Below are 24168 nucleotides of genomic sequence, written 5' to 3'. Positions count from 1 at the left end.
ATGATTCCACCATTTATAAGGCAACTCCTATAGTCTCTATGTGCCATTAGCACCATACCTTCTATAGTTCCTGAGTATTATCATCAAAAATGTCATTTGGCTTATACTCCCCTATCACACGACAACCTCATGGCAAAGTCACAGGGTCAGGACGTTAGAGGGCTAATCCTTAGGGAGAAATACCAATTATCCAGCAGACCCAATCTGGTGATATTTATATCGAAACAAAACGGAAACAGAACCAACAATACAACAATACACTCCTTCATATATCACTCAGGATGTGTAAAACTTCAATCCAAAACCCTCAGAGGACTGGTAATTCCCCCATTTGGACAAATGACTCACAACATGATTACACTGCTGGTTAAATAAAAATAAATATACAAAAATTATCAAATCAAATTAGAATGACTACTCTCAATAACTATAGGAAATAATAAGGAATGTAATAAGAAATATCCCAAAATATATAGGCCACAGTAAATAGTCTAGAGGCAGGTCTGCCCTTCCCGTGGTCCTAATCACACATAACTATTAATTATAAACTTCTCCGTAATTATGAGTGTTGCCATATTACATATACAGTTGATGTCGGAAGTTTACATGCACTTAGGTTGGAGTCATTAAAACTAATTTTTCAACCACTCCACAAATGTCTTGTTTTGGCAAATTGGGTAGGACATCTCCTTTGTGCGTGACGCACGTAATTACTTCAGACAAAATATTTCACTGAAATTCAATGTATCACAATTCCAGTGGGTCAGAAGTTTACATACACTAAGTTGACTGTGCCTTTTAAACAGCTTGGAAAATTCCAGAAAAGGATGTCATGGCTTTAGAAGCTTCTGATAAGCTAATTGACATCATTTGAGTCAATTGGTGGTGTACCTGTGGATGTATTTCAAGGCCTACCTTCAAATTCAGTGCCTCTTTGCTTGATATCATAGGAATCAAAAACAAATCAGCCAAGACCACAGAAAAAGAATAGCAATTTCCAAATGCCTGAAAGTACCACGTTCATCTGTACAAAAAATAGTACGCAAGTATAAACACCATAGGACAACACAGCCGTCATACTGCTCAGGAAGGAGACATGTTCTGTCTCCTAGAGATGAATCTACTTTGGTGTGAAAAGTGCAACATCATGTTGTGGGGGTGCTTTTCTGCAGGAGGGACTGCTGCACTTCACAAAATAGATGGCATCTTGAGGAAGGAAAATTGTGGATATATTGAAGCAACTCAAGCATCTCAAGACATCAGCATTGAAGCATCTCAAGACATCAGTCAGGAAGTTAAAGCTGGGTCGCAAATGGGTCTTCCAAATGGACAATAACCCCAAGCATACTTCCAAAGTTATGGAAAATGGCTGACGGACAACAAAGTCAAGGTATTGGAGTGGCCATCACAAAGCCCTGACCTCAATCCTATAGAAAATATGTGGACAGAACTGAAAAAGGAGGCCTACAAACCTGACTCAGTTACACCAGCTCTGTCAGGAGGAATGGGCCAAAATTCACCCAAACTATTGTGGAAAGCTTGTGGAAGGCTACCCAAACAATTTAAAGACCACTCCTCTCCTCAGCCTTCGAACCGCACTTCTCTGCTTTTTGTGAAAGCAGAGAAGTGTGCTCCACCATCTCCTTCCTAGGTTATATCCTCCCTGCAGGGAGTGTACAGATGGATTCCCGGAAGGTGAGAGCAGTGGTAGATTGGCCCCAGCCTACATTCAGAGTGCAACTGCAACGTTTCCTGGGATTCACCAACTTTTATCGTCACCTTATCCGGGGTTACAGCACCCTGGCTTCGCCCTGTTTGCACTCACCTCTCTCAAGGTTCTGTTCACGTGGTCCCCAGCTGCTGACCGGGCATTCCGTGATCTCAAACACTGTTTCGCCACACCTCCCATTATGGTTCATCCTGACCCGTCCCGGCCAGTTCGTGGTGGAGGCCAATGCTTCGGATGTCGGAGTGGGGGCTGTCCTGTCCCAGTGTTCTGCCCTGGACCTCAAGTTACATCCATGCGCCTTCTTCTCCCAAATCTTCAATACCACGGGGAAGAACAGCGATGTGGGTAATCGCATGCTTCTCGTGGTGAAGATTACATTGGAGAAGTGGAGGCACAGGCTAGAGGGGGCGGAAAATCCGTTAATTGTGTGGACAGACCACAAAAAACTGGAATATCTCCACACTACCAAATGTCTCAATTACTGGCAAGCTAGGTGGGCCCTGCTTTACACCCAGTTCAACTTCTCCCTCTCATACTGACCGGGATCCAATAATGTCAGATGCACTGTCACACCGCTATAGCCCTGCGGCTACACCCTCGGAACCCGAGACCATCCTTCCCACCTCGTGTCTGGCGACGGCATTCAGCTGGGGAATAGGGAAGCAGGTTCGTGATGCACAGGGGGGGGCCCAAATAACCAGATGTTTGTTCCTGATTCTGTCCACTCCTCAGTCCTGGAGTCCAAACTTGCCTGCCACCCGGGCTCCCATCGGACCTTGGCCTTTGTGCAACAACGCTTTTGGAGGACTACCATGGTTCTCTGCGTTCGTCGCAGCATGCACGATCTGTGGAGAGAACAAGAATCCCCGGCAGGCTCCGGCTGGTCCCCTTCAACCTCTGCCTGTTCCTCATCATCCCTGGTCTCACATATCCCTGGACTTTGTCACGGGTCTCCCCCCTGTCTGATAGCAACACCGCCGTCCAGACAGTTTTCCAAAACCGCCCACTTCATTCCTCTCCCCAAGCTACCCTCTGCCAAAGAGATGGCCCAGCTCATGGTGCAGTTTTCGTCCCGGTTCTGGAAGGCGTCCTGCACACTCATTTTGTCATCCTTCAGCCTGTCCTCCAGGTTCCACCCCAAGTCTAACAGCCAGTCGGAGCGAGCCAACCAAGACCTGCAGACGACTCTTTGCTGCTTTGTCTCCGCCAACCCCACTACTAGTTTGGGTTGAATATGCCCGCAACACCATTCTTTGCTCTGCCACGGGTCGCTTGCCTTTTGAGTTTTCCCTGGGTTATCAGCCCCCACTCTTCCCGGGGCAAGAAGAAGAGGTCAGCATACCCTCAGCCCAGATGTTTGTCCGCTGCTGTTGTTGTACCTGGAAGAGAGCCTGTTCGCCTCTTCTCAAGACCACCTCCAGGTATCGACAACAAGCGGATCGCCACCGGATCCCGGCTCCCCGGTATCGGGGTGACCTCGTACAGTCATGTTACAGCATTAGCTAGCTGGTACCACAGATGAAATGTATAATCTTTGTGGTAACTCTACCAGTAGCATGCAAACATTTCGTGGCGAAGAAAGAAAGAAAAAGAGAGAGGTTCTTCATGAGATGAGCTTCAAAAGTAGATAGAATTCATATAGGCCCAATATAGACTACATCTCAATCTTTAAAATATTTTTCTGGTAGTCCTTAACCCTGTGTTTTGTAAAAGCTGGCAATTCTTATCATTAATACCTTACATGTTTTTCATTGTGCTCCTAAAATTCTTTATTTGCTCTTACATTTGTTTTGTATTTAAGAGAACATGTGTTCCTTGTAAAACGTTTCAGTGTTAGAGTCCTGCCTGGTTCAATGTGGATGCTGTGTTCAACACCAAGAACTGGCTGGGCTACAACAAGAAAAAGTAGCCCATTGGAATCCATAGAATAGTGGACATCCTTCAGAAAAACAACAGCAAAATACAGCAGCATTTTTATTTTCCAGTCTGAACACCAGGTGGTACTGTATTATGTTTTTTTAAATATATTTTTTACAATCACCTGAAACATGCTCTTAACCCTTGTGTGGTGTCTGGGTCTGTGAGACCCATTTTCAATGTTTACTAAAATAAAAATTATACAATTTTGTTATTTTTTTAACCTTGAGACTCATTGGCCTTGCCTCATTTTCTGTGAACATGTAAAATAACATGTTTTCATTGAGTGCACACTGTGCACTCTCCTACACATTTATACCTTTTTGACCCGAAGGTAAGAAAAGTGTGGTAAAGTGTGTGTGTAGGTGAAAACAAGTAAAAATAAACAAAAAGGTTTGCTGTGTGCCTCCACTCGGTTGACCTCCTCCCTGGGCCTGCTGTTTCAACATAGCACCCAGAACCTGTCTGTCTCCCTGCCTGTCTGCCTGTCTCCCTCTTTTCTCACACTCTTTACCCTTTCTAGTGCCTGGTGGGAACTTGCCAACATTATTACAATACATTACATCAGTACATTATTCATTATTTTCCCACACTCTACCCCAGCCAGGTGCAAATTGGGGGAGGGTCACAACAAATAAATAGCTTTGCATATGGGGCTCCTTACCACAATCAATTTATATTGAAAAAGAGAAGCTAGTGTGAAATAAAAATTGTCCTAATATGAGGATCATGTCTCTGTCAATTTGGAGTCTGACAGTGAGTTGGAAGAAGAGGATGAGAATGACCCTCAGTCAGCCCCAGGACCAGCCAGTCAGCATCCAGTTCATCAGCTGCCTGCAGGAGGACAAATTGAATGGTCTTCTTGCCAAAGGAATCAGCCACCCCGCATGGCTGACAATGTGATAAGGATGCAAACAGGGCCGACGCGGATGGCGGTTACTCGTGCAAAGTCTTCTTTTGGACTGTTCATCCCAGAAACCATCCAGAAAATCATTCTGGACTGCACTCATTTGGAGGGTATGCGTGTTTTTGGAGAGAGATGGAAGGAGAAGCAACAAGTTAATTTACATGGATTCTTTGTGGTTCTTATCCTTGCTGTTTTTTTCAGATCCAGTGGGGAATCCACAGAATCCCTGTGGGATGCAGAAACTGTCAAAACTGGAAAACTTCCAAATTATTTCCAGGATGATCTGCTTCGATAACTGAGTCACCAGGCCAGCTCGGCGGCAGAGAGACAAGCTAGCTGCAATCATATCAGTGAGGGACAAGTGGGTGGACCGCCTTCCCCTGTTTTACAACCCTGGGCCCAACATTACTCTTGATGAGCAGCTTATGCCATTTAGGGGCCACTGCCCCTTCAGGCAGTACATACCGTTAACTTTTTATGGCTGCAGGGACAGTATTGAGTAGCTTGGATTTAAGGTCCCCATATCAAACGGCCTGCTCGTCAATCATAGTTGCTAATATTTGCATATTATTATTAGTATTGGATAGAAAACACTCTGAAGTTTCTAAAACTGTTTGAATTATATATGTGAGTATAACAGAACTCATATATCAGGCAAAACCTGAGAAATTCCACTTCCTGTTCTTTATTTTCTGGAGGTGGCAGATTTTCAACCAAGGTCTCATTGAAATTACAGCGAGATATTTTCACTTCCTACGCCTTCCACTAGATGTCAGCAGTCAATAGAACTTTGTCTGATGACTCTAATGTGAAGGGGGTCGATTGACACAGGAAATAGTCACCACAGCCATGAGTGGACCATGCTTTCACCAGGCACGTTCACAGGGGAAGGACTTGCGTTCAAACGCTCATCTGAAGTAATTCTAATTCTCCGGTTGGAACGTTATTCAAGATATATGTAAACAACATTCTAAAGATTGATTCAGTACATCGTTTGACATGTTTCTACTGACTGTTACGGAACTTTTGGACATTTCGTCACGTTATAGTGGACGCGCTTTTTGACTTTGGAATTGTTTACCAAACGCGCTAACCAAAGTAGCTAATTGGACATAAATAACGGACATTTTCGAACAAATCAAGCATTTATTGTGGACCTGGGGTTTCTAGGACTGCATTCTGATGAAGTTCATCAAAGGTAAGGAAACATTTATCATTTATTTTCTGGTTTCTGTTGACTCCAACATGGAGGCTAATTTGGCTACTGTTCTGAGTGCCGTCTCAGATTATTGCATGGGTTGCTTTTTCCGTAAACTTTTTTTGAAATCTGACACAGCGGTTGCATTAAGGGAGGTATATCTATAATTCCATGTGTATAACTTGTATTATCATCTACATTTATGATGAGTATTTCTGTTGAAATGATGTGGCTATGAAAAATCACTTGATGTTTTTGGAACTAATGAATCTAACGCTCCAATGTAAACTCAGATTTAAATATTTATATAAATATGAACTTTATCAAACAAAACATGCATGTATTGTGTAACATAAGGTCCTATGAGTGTCATCTGATGAAGATAATTCAAGGTTAGTGATTAATTTGATCTTTATTTATGCTTTTTGTGAATGCTATATTTTGCTGAAAAATGGCTGTGCTTATTGTGGTTTGGTGGGGACCTAACATAATCGTTTGTAGTGCTTTCGATGAAAAGCCTATTTCAAATCGGACACTTTGGTGGGATTAACAACGAGAATAGCTTTAAAATGATATGACACATGTACAGTGCCTTGCGAAAGTATTCGGCCCCCTTGAACTTTGCGACCTTTTGCCACATTTCAGGCTTCAAACATAAAGATATAAAACTGTATTTTTTGTGAAGAATCAACAACAAGTGGGACACAATCATGAAGTGGAACGACATTTATTGGATATTTCAAACTTTTTTAATAAATCAAAAACTGAAAAATTGGGCGTGCAAAATTATTCAGCCCCCTTAAGTTAATACTTTGTAGCGCCACCTTTTGCTGCGATTACAGCTGTAAGTCGCTTGGGGTATGTCTCTATCAGTTTTGCACATTGAGAGACTGACATTTTTTCCCATCCTCCTTGCAAAACAGCTCGAGCTCAGTGAGTTTGGATGGAGAGCATTTGTGAACAGCAGTTTTCAGTTCTTTCCACAGATTCTCGATTGGATTCAGGTCTGGACTTTGACTTGGCCATTCTAACACCTGGATATGTTTATTTTTGAACCATTCCATTGTAGATTTTGCTTTATGTTTTGGATCATTGTCTTGTTGGAAGACAAATCTCCGTCCCAGTCTCAGGTCTTTTGCAGACTCCATCAGGTTTTCTTCCAGAATGGTCCTGTATTTGGCTCCATCCATCTTCCCATCAATTTTAACCATCTTCCCTGTCCCTGCTGAAGAAAAGCAGGCCCAAACCATGATGCTGCCACCACCATGTTTGACAGTGGGGATGGTGTGTTCAGCTGTGTTGCTTTTACGCCAAACATAACGTTTTGCATTGTTGCCAAAAAGTTCAATTTTGGTTTCATCTGACCAGAGCACCTTCTTCCACATGTTTGGTGTGTCTCCCAGGTGGCTTGTGGCAAACTTTAAACAACACTTTTTATGGATATCTTTAAGAAATGGCTTTCTTCTTGCCACTCTTCCATAAAGGCCAGATTTGTGCAATATACGACTGATTGTTGTCCTATGGACAGAGTCTCCCACCTCAGCTGTAGATCTCTGCAGTTCATCCAGAGTGATCATGGGCCTCTTGGCTGCATCTCTGATCAGTCTTCTCCTTGTATGAGCTGAAAGTTTAGAGGGACGGCCAGGTCTTGGTAGATTTGCAGTGGTCTGATACTCCTTCCATTTCAATATTATCGCTTGCACAGTGCTCCTTGGGATGTTTAAAGCTTGGGAAATCTTTTTGTATCCAAATCCGGCTTTAAACTTCTTCACAACAGTATCTCGGACCTGCCTGGTGTGTTCCTTGTTCTTCATGATGCTCTCTGCGCTTTTAACGGACCTCTGAGACTATCACAGTGCAGGTGCATTTATACGGAGACTTGATTACACACAGGTGGATTGTATTTATCATCATTAGTCATTTAGGTCAACATTGGATCATTCAGAGATCCTCACTGAACTTCTGGAGAGAGTTTGCTGCACTGAAAGTAAAGGGGCTGAATAATTTTGCACGCCCAATTTTTCAGTTTTTGATTTGTTAAAAAAGTTTGAAATATCCAATAAATGTCGTTCCACTTCATGATTGTGTCCCACTTGTTGTTGATTCTTCACAAAAAATACAGTTTTATATCTTTATGTTTGAAGCCTGAAATGTGGCAAAAGGTCGCAAAGTTCAAGGGGGTCGAATACTTTCGCAAGGCACTGTATGTTTTAGGAATTGTAATTATGAAATTTCTGTGGTTTGAATTTGGCACCCTCTATTTTCCCTGGTAGGTGTCATATCGATCCCGATATCGGAAAAGCAGCTTGGTGAGAAGGTAACAACTGTTGGCGCAATTATTAGAAAATGGAAGAAGTTCAAGATGACGGTCAATCATCAATGATCATGAGGAAGGTGAGGGATCAGCCCAGAACTACACGGCAGGACCTGGTCAATGACCTGAAGAGAGCTGGGACCACAGTCTCAAAGAAAACCATTCGTAACACACTACGCCGTCATGGATTAAAATCCTGCAGTGCATGCAAGGTCCCCCTGCTCAAGCCAGCGCATGTCCAGGCCCCCCTGCTCAAGCCAGCGCATGTCCAGGCCCGTCTGAAGTTTGCCAATGACCACCTGGATGATCCACAGGAGGAATGGGAGAAGGTCATGTTGTCTGATGAGACAAAAATATAACATTTTGGTCTAAACTGCACTCGCCGTGTTTGGAGGAAGAAGAAGGATGAGTACAACCCCAAGAACACCATCCCAACCGTGAAGCATGGAGGTGGAAACATCATTCTTTGGTGATGCTTTTCTGCAAAGGGGACAGGACGACTGCACCGTATTGAGGGGAGGATGGATGGGGCCATGTATCACGAGATATTGGCCAACAATCTCCTTCCCTCAGTAAGAGCATTGAAGATGGGTCGTGGCTGGGTCTTCCAGCATGACAACGACCCGAAACACAGCCAGGGCAACTAAGGAGTGGCTCCGTAAGAAGCATCTCAAGGTCCTGGAGTGGCCTAGCCAGTCTCCAGACCTGAACCCAATAGAACATCTTTGGAGGGAGCTGAAAGTCCGTATTGCCCAGCGACAAACCCAAAACTTGAAGGATCTGGAGAAGGTCTGTATGGAGGAGTGGGCCAAAATCCCTGCTGCAGTGTGTGCAAACCTGGTCAAGAACTACAGGAAACAGTATGATCTCTGTAATTGCAAACAAAGGTTTCTGTACCAAATATTAAGTTCTGCTATTCTGATGTATCAAATACTTATGTCATGCAAAAAATACAAATGAATTACTTAAAAATCATACAATGTGATTTTCTGGATTTTTGTTTAGATTCCGTCTCTCCCAGTTGAAGTGTACCTATGATCAAAATTACAGATCTCTACATGCTTTGTAAGTAGGAAAACCTGCAAAATCAGCAGTGTATCAAATACTTGTTCTCCCCACTGTATGTGAATGAGTGAGTGAGATGTTAGTAAAATTCCTGAACTAAGTGTTTTCATTATTCTAGATTGCAGCCGGTAGTAACAAGAAGAAGTGCTGCGATGTGTGTAGACCTAAAAAGCACAGGAAGACACAGTACACATGCATTAAGTGCAAGAAATACATTTACAACACACACAGTCAAACTCTGTTTCTCATGTGGTGTGTAGTCCGGCCTTAATTTGTGGTCAATGGGGCTCATTTGTAATTTCCATAAAATACTATGTAAAATGTGTCCTTCCAATTTGTTCTGTTCAAACCAATAAACATCAATAGTGATGAAAACCTTGTTTAAATTATTTGTTCAAGATGATGATTTATTCCACCAATGTCTTGATTATAATTGTTTGTTAAACGAATAACGCTTTTATTGATAAATGTGATCTAGCAGAGTTAAATGACAAATATTAATAACCATGTATGCTATCTATATTGCTTGTAATTGTTATAAGTCAACATCTAAGTATGAAGTATTTTCAAGTAAATTGTTATGGCTGCATTGTTTTAAAAACCCAATAACGTTGTGGGTCCAAGAGACCCGTGAACATTGGGAGAAAAACAAAAACATGAACACCACACAAGGGTTAAACCCATTGTTTTCCCTTTTTTTTTTGCACATGTATTGGGTGTGGCACATTACAGTTCATGCAATGTAGTTCAATTGGACCATTCAAAATTCATAGCTCAAATTAAACCAGAAAATGCCTCGAAATATATTTTTTATTTCATAGCTAGATGCTTACTTCATGTCGTGTGTGTGTTTATTTTTTCACAGATTACACAGACTGACTGTTATGTCACATCATGCAGTTGTTCTTCAACATTGCTGGTAACCTATCTTTCCTTTCATCTGTCTCTCATACCTCCTCCCTCTCTTTTCTGTCCCGTTTCTCCTTTCTACTCTCAAGTGTTGTAGAATTACGTGAATCTGGTTGAAGACACCGAGCAGAAGATCAGTTTGGCGCAGAAGTGTCACAACCTCATCATCAATATGAGACATCTGACAGAAACGCGTGTTATAGCTCTAGGTAGTAATTGCCCTTAACCACAGATCTAGGATCAGATTTACCCTTAGGGGGATAGAAAAATGTCTGACCCTGGATCAGCAGTTAGGGGTAAGCTACCAATTTCCATGTTCTAATGCACTATATTGAGTATTGATCAGCAATTTATGTGTATTCTTTTATTTATTTTTTAACCAGGCAAGTGAAATTATCGTGTACAACTACGTCCTATGTCTCTATGGCTGTGTTTACACAGGCATCCCAATTCGGATCTTTTTCCACGTATTGGTGGTTTGACCAATCAGATCTTTTGACAGTAATTGGGGAAAATATAAGAATTGGGCTACCTGTGTCAACACAGCCTAGCACTACTGTTACTGCTCTTTGCCATAAATTACATTGGTAACAGTACTGCAGTGTAATTCTATGCCTACAATGCCTAACTATTGTGGCAAATGTTATCATTGATAGTACAGATAGCATCTAATCTCTTTTAATGGCATCACATGGTCGTTCCATGAATAGAGTACATTGTGTAGTGTAACTTTGTAAATAAAAATAATCCCCTAATTGTAACATTCTGTCATAAAGAGCACGTTTAACTTCATTAAAGAACATGGTTTCCAATCTCAAGATTCCAAGAACACAGGATGAGATGTTACTATCCTTTGTGCAAGCACTTCCAAGAGTTAATGAATAGTGAGCCTGGTGAAATTTGGGGAGCGCATCATCAGTAGTGTACCTTTGGTTCCTAGGGTGTTTCGGCCTTTCACACTATACACCCTCCCCAAAGGTGGCCAGCAACAGGGTGATCAATCCTACGCTTGCGTCCCATTCCCAATTAGTCATAGGAGTTGCCTTGTTGATGATAGCCAACATCCCATGGGACTATGCATGGCAGGGGCATCCTCCTCCCTGAGTCAAGCATTGTTGACCGCATACCTCCTGGCCCTCTCCCTTCGGGGCCCAGCTGGGGTCTTTCCTCTTCATCCAGAGCCACTGACTGCTGCCTTCTGCCGCCTCCGATACAGCTTTGATTGCCGAACGCTGGCTCTGGCCCTTAATTATTTAAGAAGTTATTTAAATAAAACGACTACAGTAAATGCCAATAAAGTGCCATTAAAGTACCATGGTTGACGGTAACAGGGTTGAGGCTTTCATCTTAAATCAGACATGAATCCCCTTGTGACCGAAGCTTGTTGTGTGCAATAGGGAGAGGCAATTGAATGCAAGCTTCACAAAAACAATGCAATTGTTAACTTCAAGCCTGTCTATCTATGGGGAACAGGGTTGTCATATTATTCTTGACATGCTCAGTTTTCCACCACAAAACACCAGAAAATGTCCAAAAAGAGTAGGACCAGCTCACCCACTTTAACACTATGATTTGACTGTTATACAGTGTATGTAAAATGTTTATTTTGAAAAAATAATTTTTAAAAGAACAGTTTCACCATGTTAAAACAAGAGTTCAGTTCACATAACAGGGTTGATCTCAAAATGAGCGACAGATGTAAATGAATCCCTAATTACATTAAATAAATAATCATCTTCAGATATGACTGTGTCAAAGCAAAAACATAACTAGGACTTTATGATGATGGTGAAAAAGTGGTGACATTTTGGGGTTTAGTGTCATGTGTGCTCCCTCTCGGGCCTCTAGGTCACCAGGCTGTTCATTATGGTGCACACCTGTCACCATCGTTACACGCACCTGCGTGTTGTCAAACTCACCTAAGGGAAGAATCAGGGAGTGTTTGTTTTTTTGTGTTGGGAATGACGCCGGGTCCGGGAGCTGCTACAGGCTCTCTTGCCTCAGACAGATCGCCAGGCTCCCCTGCCTCCAGCGGTTTGTCAGGCTCTCATGCCTCAGCCGGATTACCAGGCTCCCCTGCTACAGCTGGCTCGTCGGTCTTTCATGCCTTCACCGGATTGCCAGGCTCCCATGCTTCCACCGTCTCATCAGGCTCTCATGCCTCAGCCGGATCACCAGGCTCCCCTGCCTCAGCCGGTCTGTCAGGTTCCCGCACCCCAACTAGCGACAAGTTCCCGTGCATCAGCAGGGGTGACCGGTCCGCCCCTGATCCCTGGGATCATCCCTTTGGTTGGCGTCCTGCGGCTGGAGCCGAACGTGCCGGGGAGGGGGCACCGTCACGTATGCTCTCTCCGGCGTTCTAGGTCGCCATGCTCCTGCATTTCAGCCAGACTGACAGGTTTCCCGTGCCTCAGCAGAGGGGACCGGTCTGCTCCTGATTCCCAACATCGTAATTTTGGTCAGTGTCCTGCGGCTGGAGCCGCGCGTCAGGGAAGGGGTACTGTCACGTGTGCTCCCTCTCCTGTCTCTAGGTCACTAGGCTGCTCATTATGGCACACACCTGTCACCATCGTTAGGTGCACCTGCGTGTCTTCAGACTCACCTTCCCTGTATATGTCACTTCCTTTGGTTCCTTCCCCAGGCGCCCTTATTTCTGTTTCATGTCTATGTGCTGTCGAGATTCTTTTTTTGTATTATGTTCCGTTAATTTATTAAAACACCCACTCCCTGAACTTGCTTCCTGACTCTCAGCGCACGTAGTTACATTTTAGAATTACATTGGGAAAAGATGACGAGTGACATGTCAAAATGTAGGTTTTTGGTACTTTAAGAAGTCTTTTATACCTATAAAAAAAATCTGATCCATGAAATGATTCTAACTGTTATAGGCCTATTTCTATTTTACCCTGTTTATCAAAGGTGTTGGAAAAACTTGTCAATCAACTGACTGGCTTTTTTGATGTCTTTAGTATTCTCTCTGGTATGCAATTGGGTTTCTGCTCAGGTTATGGATGTGTCACTGAAACCTTAAAGGTCCTCAATGATGTCACCATTGCTCTTGATTCTAAGCAATATTGTGCTGCTATTTTTATTAACTTGGTCAAAGCTTTTGATACGGTAGACCATTCCATTCTTGTGGGACGGATAAGGAGTATTGGTTTCTCTGAGGGGTCTTTGGCCTGGTTTGCTAACTTCCTCTCAAATAGTGCAGTGTATAAAGTCAGAATATCTGCTTTCTCAGCCACTGCCTGTCACCAAGGGATTACCCCAAGGCTCAATCCTAGGCCCCACGCCCTTCTCAATTTACATCAATAACATAGCTCAGGCAGTAGGAAGCTCACTCATCCATTTATATGCAGATGATACAGTCTTATACTCAGCTGGCCCCTCCCCGGATTTTGTGTTAAACACTCTACAACAAAGCTTTCTTAGTGTCCAACAAGCTTTCTCTACCCTTAACCTTGTCCTGAACACCTCCAAAACATGTGTTTTGGTAAGAAGAATGTCCCTCTCCCCACAGGTGTGATTACTACCTCTGAGGGTTTAGAGCTTGAGGTAGTCACCTCATACAAGTACTTGGGAGTATGGCTAGACAGTACACTGTCCTTTTCTCAGCACATATCAAAGCTGCAGGCTAAAGTTAAATATAGACTTGGTTTCCTCTATCGTAATCGCTCCTTTTTCATCCCAGCCGTCAAACTAACCCTGATTCAGATGACCATCCTGCCCATGATAGATTACGGAGACAATGTATAGATCGGCAGGTAAGGGTGCTCTCGAGTGGCTAGATGTTCTTTACCATTAGGCCATCAGATTTGCCATCAATGCTCCTTATAGGACACATCACTGCACTCTATACTCCTCTGTAAACTGGTCATCTCTGTATACCCGTCGCAAGGACACTGGTTGATGCTTATTTATAAAACCTCTTAGGCCTCACTCCCCCTTATCTGAGATATCTACTGCAGCCCTCATGCTCCACATACAACACCCGTTCTCCCAGTCACATTCTGTTAAAGGTCCCCAAAGCACACACATCCCTGGGTCGCTCGTCTTTTCAGTTCGCTGCAGTTAGCATCTGGAATGAGCTTCAACAAATACTCAAACTGGACAGTTTTATCTCAAACTCTTCATTCAAAGAGTCAATCATGGACACTCTTACTGACAGTTGTGGCTGCTTTGCGTGATGCATTGTTCTCTCTACCTTCTTGCCCTTTGTGCTGTTGTCTGTGCCCAGTAATGTTTATATCATGTTCTGTGCTGCTACCATGTTGTGTTCCTGCCTTGCTATGTTGTTGTCTCTTATGTAGTGTTGTGTTGTCTCTCTTGTTGTGATGTGTGTTTTGTCCTATATTTATATATATTTTTTTATTTGATTTAATTCGAATAGAACAAAATTGAAGAGATATGCCAATAACTGTGGTTTGAAACAAATGGTTAATGATACCAGATCATCAATTAAGGTGGGTCATCGTTCAGACACATGCATTGATCTGATTTTATGTAATACACCGTTGCAATGCTTAAAACTCAGATCAATGCCAGTGGGCTGGACAGACCATAATATTGTGACCATGACCATGAACACCAAGGTTCCAAAGAAACCCCCTAGGATTGTGGTTAAGAGAAATGTTAAAACATTTAATCATGAGCTATTTCTAAATGATTTGGCTGCTGTACCCTGGGAGCTGATTTATCTGGAGGATGATTTAAATTGATTGATGATGAACTGGGTGAGGCTTTTTCTCAACGAAATATGGCAAGTCTTAGCAGCCAAGTCAAAATTAGAAATTGATGAACAGAATTATAGAACATTACGTAATTATGCAGTTAAATTAAATTGAAAGAAAAAAAAAGTTATTTGACAATATGCTTTTATTTATTGTAAAAATGATTCTAAAAAGGTATGGAACACAGTTAAGAGCCTAAATACCTGGAGGGAACATTTTGACATTTGCTGTATGGTTGATGAGAAACTTATTGCATATTGCAAATGTAAGGTCTCTTACTAGACGTCCGTGAATGTTTGTAAAATTCGCGGACGGTGGCGGACCATGCACGGGGGCCAGATCTTCCGGGAAGGCATTGAACGAAGTCTCCCGGACATTCGGTTTCTGTTTTATAAAATGTTCAAATTTTGTTCATTTTTCCGCTGTCCCGGTAAATCCCACCAGAGGGCGAATGGAATCATATTGCAAACGTACAAAACATCACCAATCACGACGTGGCCTTTTCTCCTAAACGGAAAAGACTTTGAAGATGAAACTTGGTGAGCATAGGTTTGGCATAATGGGAAGTTGGCCCCAAACAATATGGCGCCGAGGCCTCAACGCTTTTTGAGTTATGGCCATTTTTCTGGGATTAAAGGTCAAAAACAAAAATAGAGTGCTAATGTGACCACTTCACGTTAAAGTACATGAACCTACGGTGTCAGGAAAAAAGGAACCAGCTATTTATCTATCGTAATTTAAGAGAAATGGTACAATGTACAATTGGTGATGGTTGTTTTTCCAAAAAAGTTACAGATCCAGTTGCCGTGTGTTCAGACTAATATTTTTTAAGTGTGTTTCGGAGCTCTGCGAGACTTCTGTGATTTCTGAAATAACATACACTCATTTAACCCTCTGTAAATAAGTCAGTTCTTAACATAAAGACTTAAAACTTATAATTCTGTAAGGAGGACATGTGTTCACTTTCAGCTTCCTGTGTCAACCGGAAGTACCTTAAAATGGTGTCATAGTGGCTGTTTTGAAGGGTTAAAAAGGTCAGATCTTTTCAAAACTTCATGTGTGATTAGGCAACCCTCATGAACTGATATAAAAGAAAAGCTCTCTCTCTCTCACACACACACACACACACACACACACACACACACACACAATCACACAATCACATAGGTCTACACATAATGTCAGAAGTGGACCCGCAGCTAGAACGTAACTATGTGTTTTATGTTTTTATTATGTTTTAAGTGAATTATGGACCTGTGAAAATGGTGAAAAGTTAGCTTCTAAATGATTTGGAAAAAGTGTGTTTGGTGTTCAGATTGTATCAGTTTGGTGTCAGAATGATATCTAATTGACTGATGGACGCTGACTTGCTAGGTGACTTTTGTACATTTGCAATATGTTTAAACAGTGAGGAAAGGAACCATTACCAAAATGACAGATTGAAATTAACACAAAAAATGCCATCACCATAGTCGCTAGGCCGTGCCGAGTTCAACAAGATGCCCCGCTTGACCATAGCTCGCTCTGAGTGCAGCGACAGTGAAAAAAGTAGGCCCAAAATGAAGCCTGGCCCTAAATTGCAGGTGCTTTTGGGGGACAGCGGCGGAACCGTTAGGGTTAGAAAGACAATTCAACCACAGGAATGTTCCTAAGGTCCTCCCGATCTGTGCAAGCCTAACCGTCACCATGTGGCATTAACCCTTAACAGTTAAAATAAGGGTTAAAAAAAGAAGCAAATATTAGGAAATGGAAGACATACAAGACCACTGATAATGTCCCTCGATCTGGGGCTCCACACAACATCTCACCCCGTGGGGTCAAAATGATCACAAGAACGGTGAATAAAAATCGCAGAACCACACAGGGGGACCTAGTGAATGACCTGCAGAGAGCTGGGACCTAAGTAGCAACGCCTACCATCAGCAAGGGCATTGAAGATGAAACGTGGCTGGGTCTTTTGGCATGACAATGATCCCAAACACACTGCCCGGGCAACGAAGGAGTGGCTTCGTAAGAAGCATTTTAAGGTCCTGGAGTGGCCTAGCCAGTCTCCAGATCTCAACCCCATAGAAAATCTTTGGAGGGAGATGAAAGTCCGTGTTGCCCAGCAACAGCCCCAAAACATCATTGCTCTAGAGGAGATCTGCATGGAGGAATGAGCCAAAATACCAGCAACAGAGTGTGAAAACCTTGTGAAGACTTACAGAAAACGTTTGACCTCTGTCATTGCCAACAAAGGGTATATAACAAGGTATTGAGATAAACTTTTGTTATTGATCAAATACTTATTTTCCACCATAATTTGCAAATAAATTCATTAAAAATCCTACAATGTGATTATCTGGATTTTTTCTCATTTTGTCTGTCATAGTTAAAGTGTACCTATGATGACATTTACAGGCCTCTCTCATCTTTTTAACTGGGAGAACTTGCACAATTGGTGGCTGACTAAATGCTTTTTTGCCCCACTGTACATCGTTTAAAACGGCCAAGTTCTATTCACAACGGTATTCCTTTGGTAAGAGACAGACATTCTGTAAATACTAGGAATAGATTGCCCACCATCTATGCATTATCCAAACAGAAAAGAGAAATATGCAAAATAACATTTCGATTTAGAGCAATAAAGAAATTGAATAAATTAACTGAGCAAACCAGAAACCTTACAATGTATACTTTTAAACATTATTTTAAAACGATTTAAATATAATACATAGAAATGTTGTGGGACTATAGTAGATGAAGAATCAATATTTTTTAGATTGAGTATTTATTGGGTCATTATGTTAGTATATTATGTATGTTTGTAATAGTGTGTTATATGTGAAAATGTGTTTGTATTATAAATTGTATTTTAATGTTTAAGGACTCTTGGAAGATTAGTCCAAATGGGGACTAAAAGATATCCAAATCAAATCAAAATCCTCTCCCAACTCGGCGCTTCCCACACCCCATCCCCACCATTGTGTATGTCAATGCATACATTTTAAACAAACATACAAACAGAAATTAAACAAAAAAGCTCAGTTTCAACTAAGAAGTTAGGTTCCACACATGGAACGTAGTGTAATTCTGAAATACATAGATCACCACCATTCTAAGAGAACCCTTGCAGCATAGTAGCTGATACCTCAGGTTCTAGGTAATTTAGATAAGGTTCCCATACCTTGTAGAACTGATCTGTTTTAGAATGTAATGTACATCAGATATTCCAGCGGCATCCATTCAAATAGTGTCTTATACCTATCTTTAATAGAAGGAACCTTATCACTAATCCACTGTAAGAGGATGTTTGACCTCACTGTGACGATAAGGATGTTGTAAAGCCTCCTCCCACCAACAGAAGTAACATGCCTACTAGGGAGACCTAACAGCAAAGAAACTGGGTCCAATTCTAGATCAACACCTAGGATCTTTTCAATTTCTTTTAAACTTTCACCCATTTTATAAAGTCGTCCCCTAGACCAAATTTAGTCAAAGCAAAGAATAGGTAAGACCACTCCACACAGTCAAATGCTTTCTCAGCATCTAGGGAGAGCACAAGGCCATCCATAGCACTTTGTTGTTATTAATTACATTAAGAAGCATCCTGACATTGCTACATGACTTTCGGCCCTTAATTAATGAAGCCAGTTTGGTCTCCTTTCACAATAAATGGCAGCGAGTCCTCTATTCTTGTGGCTAGAATTTTAGAAAGCAATTTTCTATCCACATTCAGATGTGAAATGGGTCTGTACAAAGATCAAGAGAGAATAAGTGATATGTTGGCTTCTCTCAGCGTTTGAGGGAGGTGGTCATTTGAAAATGAGTGGTTAAACATATCACACAATGGCTCAAGGATCAGGCCATGGAACTCCTTATAGAACTCACTACAATACACGTCTGGTCCTGGGGCCCTAACATTTTGCAGATTCTTAATTGTGAACATTATCTCTTCCTCGGTAATAGGGACATTAAGGAGAGACCTCTGTTCTTCGGAAATAGTTGGAAGCTCAATCTTAGAAAATAAGTCCTCCATTAATTTGGGTGCGTCATTTGTCAGTTCTGAGGCATAAAGATTTGCATGATGTTTCTTAAATTAGTAATTTATCAATTTATTTTCATATAAATGATTGCTATCAGAATCAGTAATAGTACCAATTGACTGAGAGTCAGCTCTCTTTAGCTAGGTACGCCAAGTACTTTCTTGGCTTATCGCCATGTTCATATATCTTTTGCCTGACAAATCTCATTTTATTTTCAGCGTCCTGTGTTAGGAGAGAGTCCGACCTTGATCTAAGGACTGATATTTCCTTTAGTAGGGCAGGAGTGGGAGTTTTAATGTAGTCCTTCTCTTTAGTACCTACTTCACCCTCTAACTTTTTTTTCTTCACGCTTTTCCGCCTCTTCGTGGCTGTGTATGACATAATCAGACCCCTGCCATATGCTTTACAGGTTTCCCAAAAGAGCGAGGGGTTATCTGTTGATTGAGAGTTAATAGAGAACAATGCTTTAAACTCTGTAATAAAATATGATGTGAATGTATGGTCTTTAAGAATGGATGCATTCAACCTCCAATGTCTTGACCGATTGAATGCCCCTTTGAGTTTTATGTCCAGGATCACCTCAGCGTAATCAGATATGACTATGCTTCCTATCCTAGCGGATAAAATAGACTGCAAAGATGTCCTGGGCATAAACAAGTTATCTATCCTAGTCTGACATCCATGAGGTGCAGAGAAAAAAAGTGAACTCTCTGTTGGAGGGATGAAAAGTTCTCCAAACATCAGCATACCCCAGATCAGCACAAATAGCTTTAAGTGACTTAGCTTGAGGAGAGAGTGAAGCTATACCGCTGGGAAACTTGTCAATAAGGGGGTTCAACAAAACAATTAAAATCTCCTCCAACCACTGCAGTGTCTGAGTTTAATTCTGAAAAGTCTAGAAATACCTTAGTGAGGAAATCAGGGGGGGAAGTAAATATTAATTATGGAAATGCTCTGCCCTTGTAAAGTACCATTAATTATAACAAAACGACCAAATTTATGGCGACGGTCCCCAGTCCAGAGCTTCCGGCGATGGTCCCCAGTCCAGAGCTTCCGGCAACGGTCCCCAGTCCAGAGCTTCTGGCGAGCTTCCGGCGACAGTCCCCAGTCCAGAGCTGCGCCGATATCCAGTCCAGGCACGGTGTCCAGTCCCGCTCCAGGGCAGGAGCCTTCCTCTGCGTTGGTGCCCAGTCCAGGCACGGCGTCCAGTCCCACTCCATGGCAGGAGTCCTCCTCTGCGCCGGTGCCCAGTCCAGGCACGGCGTCCATTCCAGCTCTAAGGCCAGAGCCTTCCTCTGCGCCAATGCCCAGTCGAGGCACGGCGTCCAGTCCCGCTCCAGGGCAGGATCCTCCCTCTGCGCCGGTGTCCAGACCAGCCACGGCGTCCAGTCCCGCTCCATGGCAGGAGCCTCCCTCTGCACTGGTACCCAGTCCGGGTATGGTGTCCAGTCCAGCTCCATGGCCAGAGCCTTCTTCTGCGCCAATGTCCAGTCCAGGCATGGCGTCCAGTCCAGCTCCAAGGCCGGAGCCGCCTTCGGCGCCGATGTCCAGTCCAGGCATGGCATCCAGTCTCGCTCCATGGCAGGAGCCTTCCTCTGCGCCGTTGCCCAGTCCAGGCACGGCGTCCAGTCCCGCTCCATGGTAGGAGCCTTCCTCTGTGCCGGTGCACAGTCCAGGCATAGTGTCCAGTCCTTCTCCATGGCAGGAGCCTTCCTCTGCGCTGATGTCCAGTCCAGGCACGGCGTCCAGTCCCGCTCCAAGGCCGGAGCCTTCCTCGGCGCCAGTGCCCAGTCCAGGTGCGGTGTTCAGCTTAGCTCCATGGTCAGGGTCCTCCTCTGCGCCGGGGCCCAGTACGACGTTCTACCCGGCTCCATGGCCGGACCCGTGGTCTGGACGAGGACAAAGTCCCGCACCGATGCTGGATCCGCGGGAAGAGCGGGTTCTTCGCCCCACACCTGAGCCGCAACGGATGCTGGCGGATCCGCGAGCGGAGTGGGTATTTCGCCCCGCACCGGAGCCGCCACCAGATGCCCACCCGGACCATCCCCTATAGTGTCAGGTTTTGCGGTCGGAGTCAGCACCTTTGGGGGGTGTACTGTCACGCCCTGAAAATAGAGAGCCTTTTTATTCTCTATTCTGGTTAGGTCGGGGTGTGACTAGGGTGGGCAATCTAGGTTGTTTTATTTCTATGTTGGCCTGGTATGGTTCCCAATCAGAGGCAGCTGTTTAGTGTTGTCTCTGATTTGGGATCATATTTTGGCAGCCATTTCCCCACTGGGTTTTTGTGGGATCTTGTTTATGTATAATTGCCTGTGAGCACTCCATAGCTTCACGTGTCGTTTGCTCTTTATTGTTTTTTTTGTGCGTTTCACTTCCAATGACAATCGTGACAGCATGTTGTCGGAAATCTTTGAGAAATAGGCGTCAAGACTCAATGTAGGATAACTTATTTAGCCAATTCTACCACTTTTTCAAGCTAGAAGATTGATGTAAAAAGATAAATTTACGGCGCCATTTTGTCCCCCCCACTCTCGCATTCTTAACAATATATACTAATGTCATTACTTGGCAGCAGTTACAACACACTTATCTGATCTAATTAAAATGTGTTTGTCATTGAAAGATGGGAATCAGTAAAATTCTAGATATCTGAGCATCTCAAAGAGAAATCTCTGTCGTCTATTTGAAATCCACACCACATATACAATGTAAAACAGTGTTACTCACATGTTTTTGTAAGGGGCACACTTTGGGTTGAGACAATCATTCAGAGGGCCGCACATATCTTTAATTCGTCGTACTTTTTCATCCAATATTATCAATTTTCAATTGAAAGCAAATTCAGAGCAATAGAGCACATGCAATTGATTGAAAGGAAAGCACATCACAAATATATACATACACACATCAAAGAGGCTACATCTCATGTATAAGACCCATATTAAGGGTTACCTCAGGTGGATGAGTGAAAATGTCCCTTCTGCTTCTTGACTGAATTCATTCAAAATGCATTGTTGTTGCAATCCAGTGTGAATTGGTCAATCTGTTTCTCTTTCACAATGGTAATTGTCCACACTGCTTCAGAAGTGGATACTCTTTCTGACACAAGGCTCCAGAAATGGGTAACACCTGATCTTAGTTCACCTTGCAATGTGTCATTTGCCTGCAGCTCCACTATCTCACTCTCTATTCCAGCACGGTCAGGACAGAGGGCTGTGATGACTGGGGGTAGGGGATAACACTGGCACATGAAAGGGGTTCTCAATGAAGTTGAAAATCTCCTTGTACTCCATGATATCCTTGAATATTGACTCCAACTCCAACTCTTATACACATTAGAAATGTGTATATTTATAGTGCCTGTCTGTAATTTCTTACATTTTGCATTAAAGCGTTATGTTGCAAGTTAAAGCAAAACAATACACAACACAGAGTTCAACATCCAACTTCAACTCTTCTAACACACGCACAAATGCATCATCGCTAAAATGTTGCAGTATGTCTGGGTTGGATGTGGTGACTGCTCTGAGTTTTGGGAAATGAACAACCTGTCTGTCAGGTATTAACAGTAGGGGGATTTTATTTTTAAATGATGTGACCACACACAGCATTCTGCCCGGAGTTGTAGCTTTCCCTTGTAGCTGTAGCTTCACCGTGTTCAGGTGGCAGGTGATGTCAGTTCAAAAAAACTGTTTAATACCCACTGTGGATCATCCAGCTCTAACTCCTCGCTCCCATCGCTTGGAGCACCGTCAGTGCCAGATTTGACCAGTAATATTATTATCAGCAATGAATGGGCTTCCAGAATATGCTCTCTCGTTTGTCCCTGAAGGGGCAGTAAACATAAAAGTTCCTCTATACAACTCGTTTTGAGGGAAGCGGACCCAAACACATAATTGGGCAATGTCACTCAGTGTCAGATCAGTGCTTTCGTCAAGCGCAATACTAAAACATGGCGCCACAGTAATCAGTTCCTTACCGATGTCTTCTATGCATCTTGTTATGGTCGAGTCTGAGAGTTGCAGTCCCTTAATTTGCTTTAAAATAGCTTCCTTGTTTGTGAAATCGGCAAACAATATTTTGGCTGAGGCCAAAAAAACATTATTTGACGAACTCCGCGTCTGTGAAGGGCTTCTTGTTTCTCACGAGTATCCAAGCAATCCGGACGTGAGTGCTACGTGCCTGTAGTCATTTAGGCAGGTTGCCTTTGTGTTCTTGGGCACAGGGACTATGGTGGTCTTCTGACAATAGGAAAAGGAGCACCGAGCACGTTCCCATTCTCATCGACGGGGCTGTAGTGAAGCAGGTTGAGAGCTTCAAATTCCTTGGTGTTCACATCACCAACAAACTAGAATGGTCCAAATACACCAAGACAGTCGCAAAGAGGACAAGACAAAGCCTATTCCCCCTCGGGAAACTAAAAAGATTTGGCATGGGTCCTCAGATTCTCAAAAGGTTCTAAAGCTGCAACATCGAGAGCATCCTGACTGGTTGCATCACTGCCTGGTACGGCAATTGCTCGGACTCCGACCGCAAGGCACAACAGAGGGTAGTGCGTACGGCCTAGTACATCACTGGGGCAAAGCTGCCTGCCATCCAGGACCTCTACACCAGGCAGTGTCAGAGGAAGGCCCTAAAAATTGTCAAAGACCCCAGCCACCACAGTCATAGACTGTTCTCTCTACTACCACATGGCAAGCGGTACCGGAGTGCCAAGTCTAGGACAAAAAGGGTTCTCAACAGTTTTTACCCCCAAGCCATATGACTCCTGAACAGGTAACCAAATGGTTACCCAGACTATTTACACTGTGTGTCTCCCCCCAACCCCTCTTTTACGCTGCTGCTACTCCCTGTTAATCTTATATGTATAGTTACTTTAATTATACATTCATGTACATACTACCTCAATTGGCGCGACCAACCAGTGCTCCCGCACATTGGCTAATCGGGCTATATGCATTGTGTCCCGCCACCCGCCACCCACCACCCGCCAACCCCTCTTTTTACGCTACTGCTACTCTCTGTTCATTATATATGCATAGTCACTTTAACCATACCTACGAGTACATACTACCTCAATAAACCTGAATAACAGGTATCTGTATATAGCCTTGCTACTCTTATTTTCAAATGTCTTTTTACTGTTGTTTTATTTATTTACTTACCTACACACACACACGCACACACACACACATACCTTTTTTTTCGCACTATTGGTTAGAGCCTGTAAGTGAGCATTTCACTGTTAGGTCTACACCTGTTGTATTCGGCACACGTGACAAATAAACTTTGATTTGATTTTGATTTGAATCTCATGTTTCCTCTGTGGTTCTCTCTGCAACAGTGATAGATCTGCCCATCATTTGTTGTTCTT

The 24168-nt window shown here is 43.1% G+C and overlaps 1 protein-coding gene across 3 annotated transcripts in view; it reads left to right on the top strand.

Annotated features, from left to right (window-relative positions):
• Nucleotides 1-24168, top strand: part of LOC110521984 (putative G protein-coupled receptor 132) — a 45060-nt gene that overhangs the window by 7179 nt on the left and 13713 nt on the right. The window contains exons 1-2 of one of the 3 annotated variants that reach the window (XR_016495339.1): nt 4888-5751; nt 8025-9505. The exons of 1 other annotated variant lie outside the window; for it this stretch is intronic. Coding sequence is in view for 1 of the 2 variants with exons in the window: in XM_090232288.1 (XP_090088414.1) it covers nt 5736-5751 (16 nt within the window). In the remaining variant the exon portion in view is untranslated. Of the gene's footprint in view, nt 1-4887; nt 5752-8024; nt 9506-24168 lie in introns of those variants that run through there. One more of the 3 variants, XM_090232288.1, reaches the window with a different exon arrangement.

This window comes from Oncorhynchus mykiss, chromosome 4 (genome assembly GCF_057628025.1).
Source record: "Oncorhynchus mykiss isolate SJ-2025 chromosome 4, ASM5762802v1, whole genome shotgun sequence".
Taxonomy (NCBI): domain Eukaryota; kingdom Metazoa; phylum Chordata; class Actinopteri; order Salmoniformes; family Salmonidae; genus Oncorhynchus; species Oncorhynchus mykiss.
The sequence above is the reverse complement of the archived record's forward strand: the minus strand, read 5'-3'. Positions and strand labels throughout refer to the sequence as shown.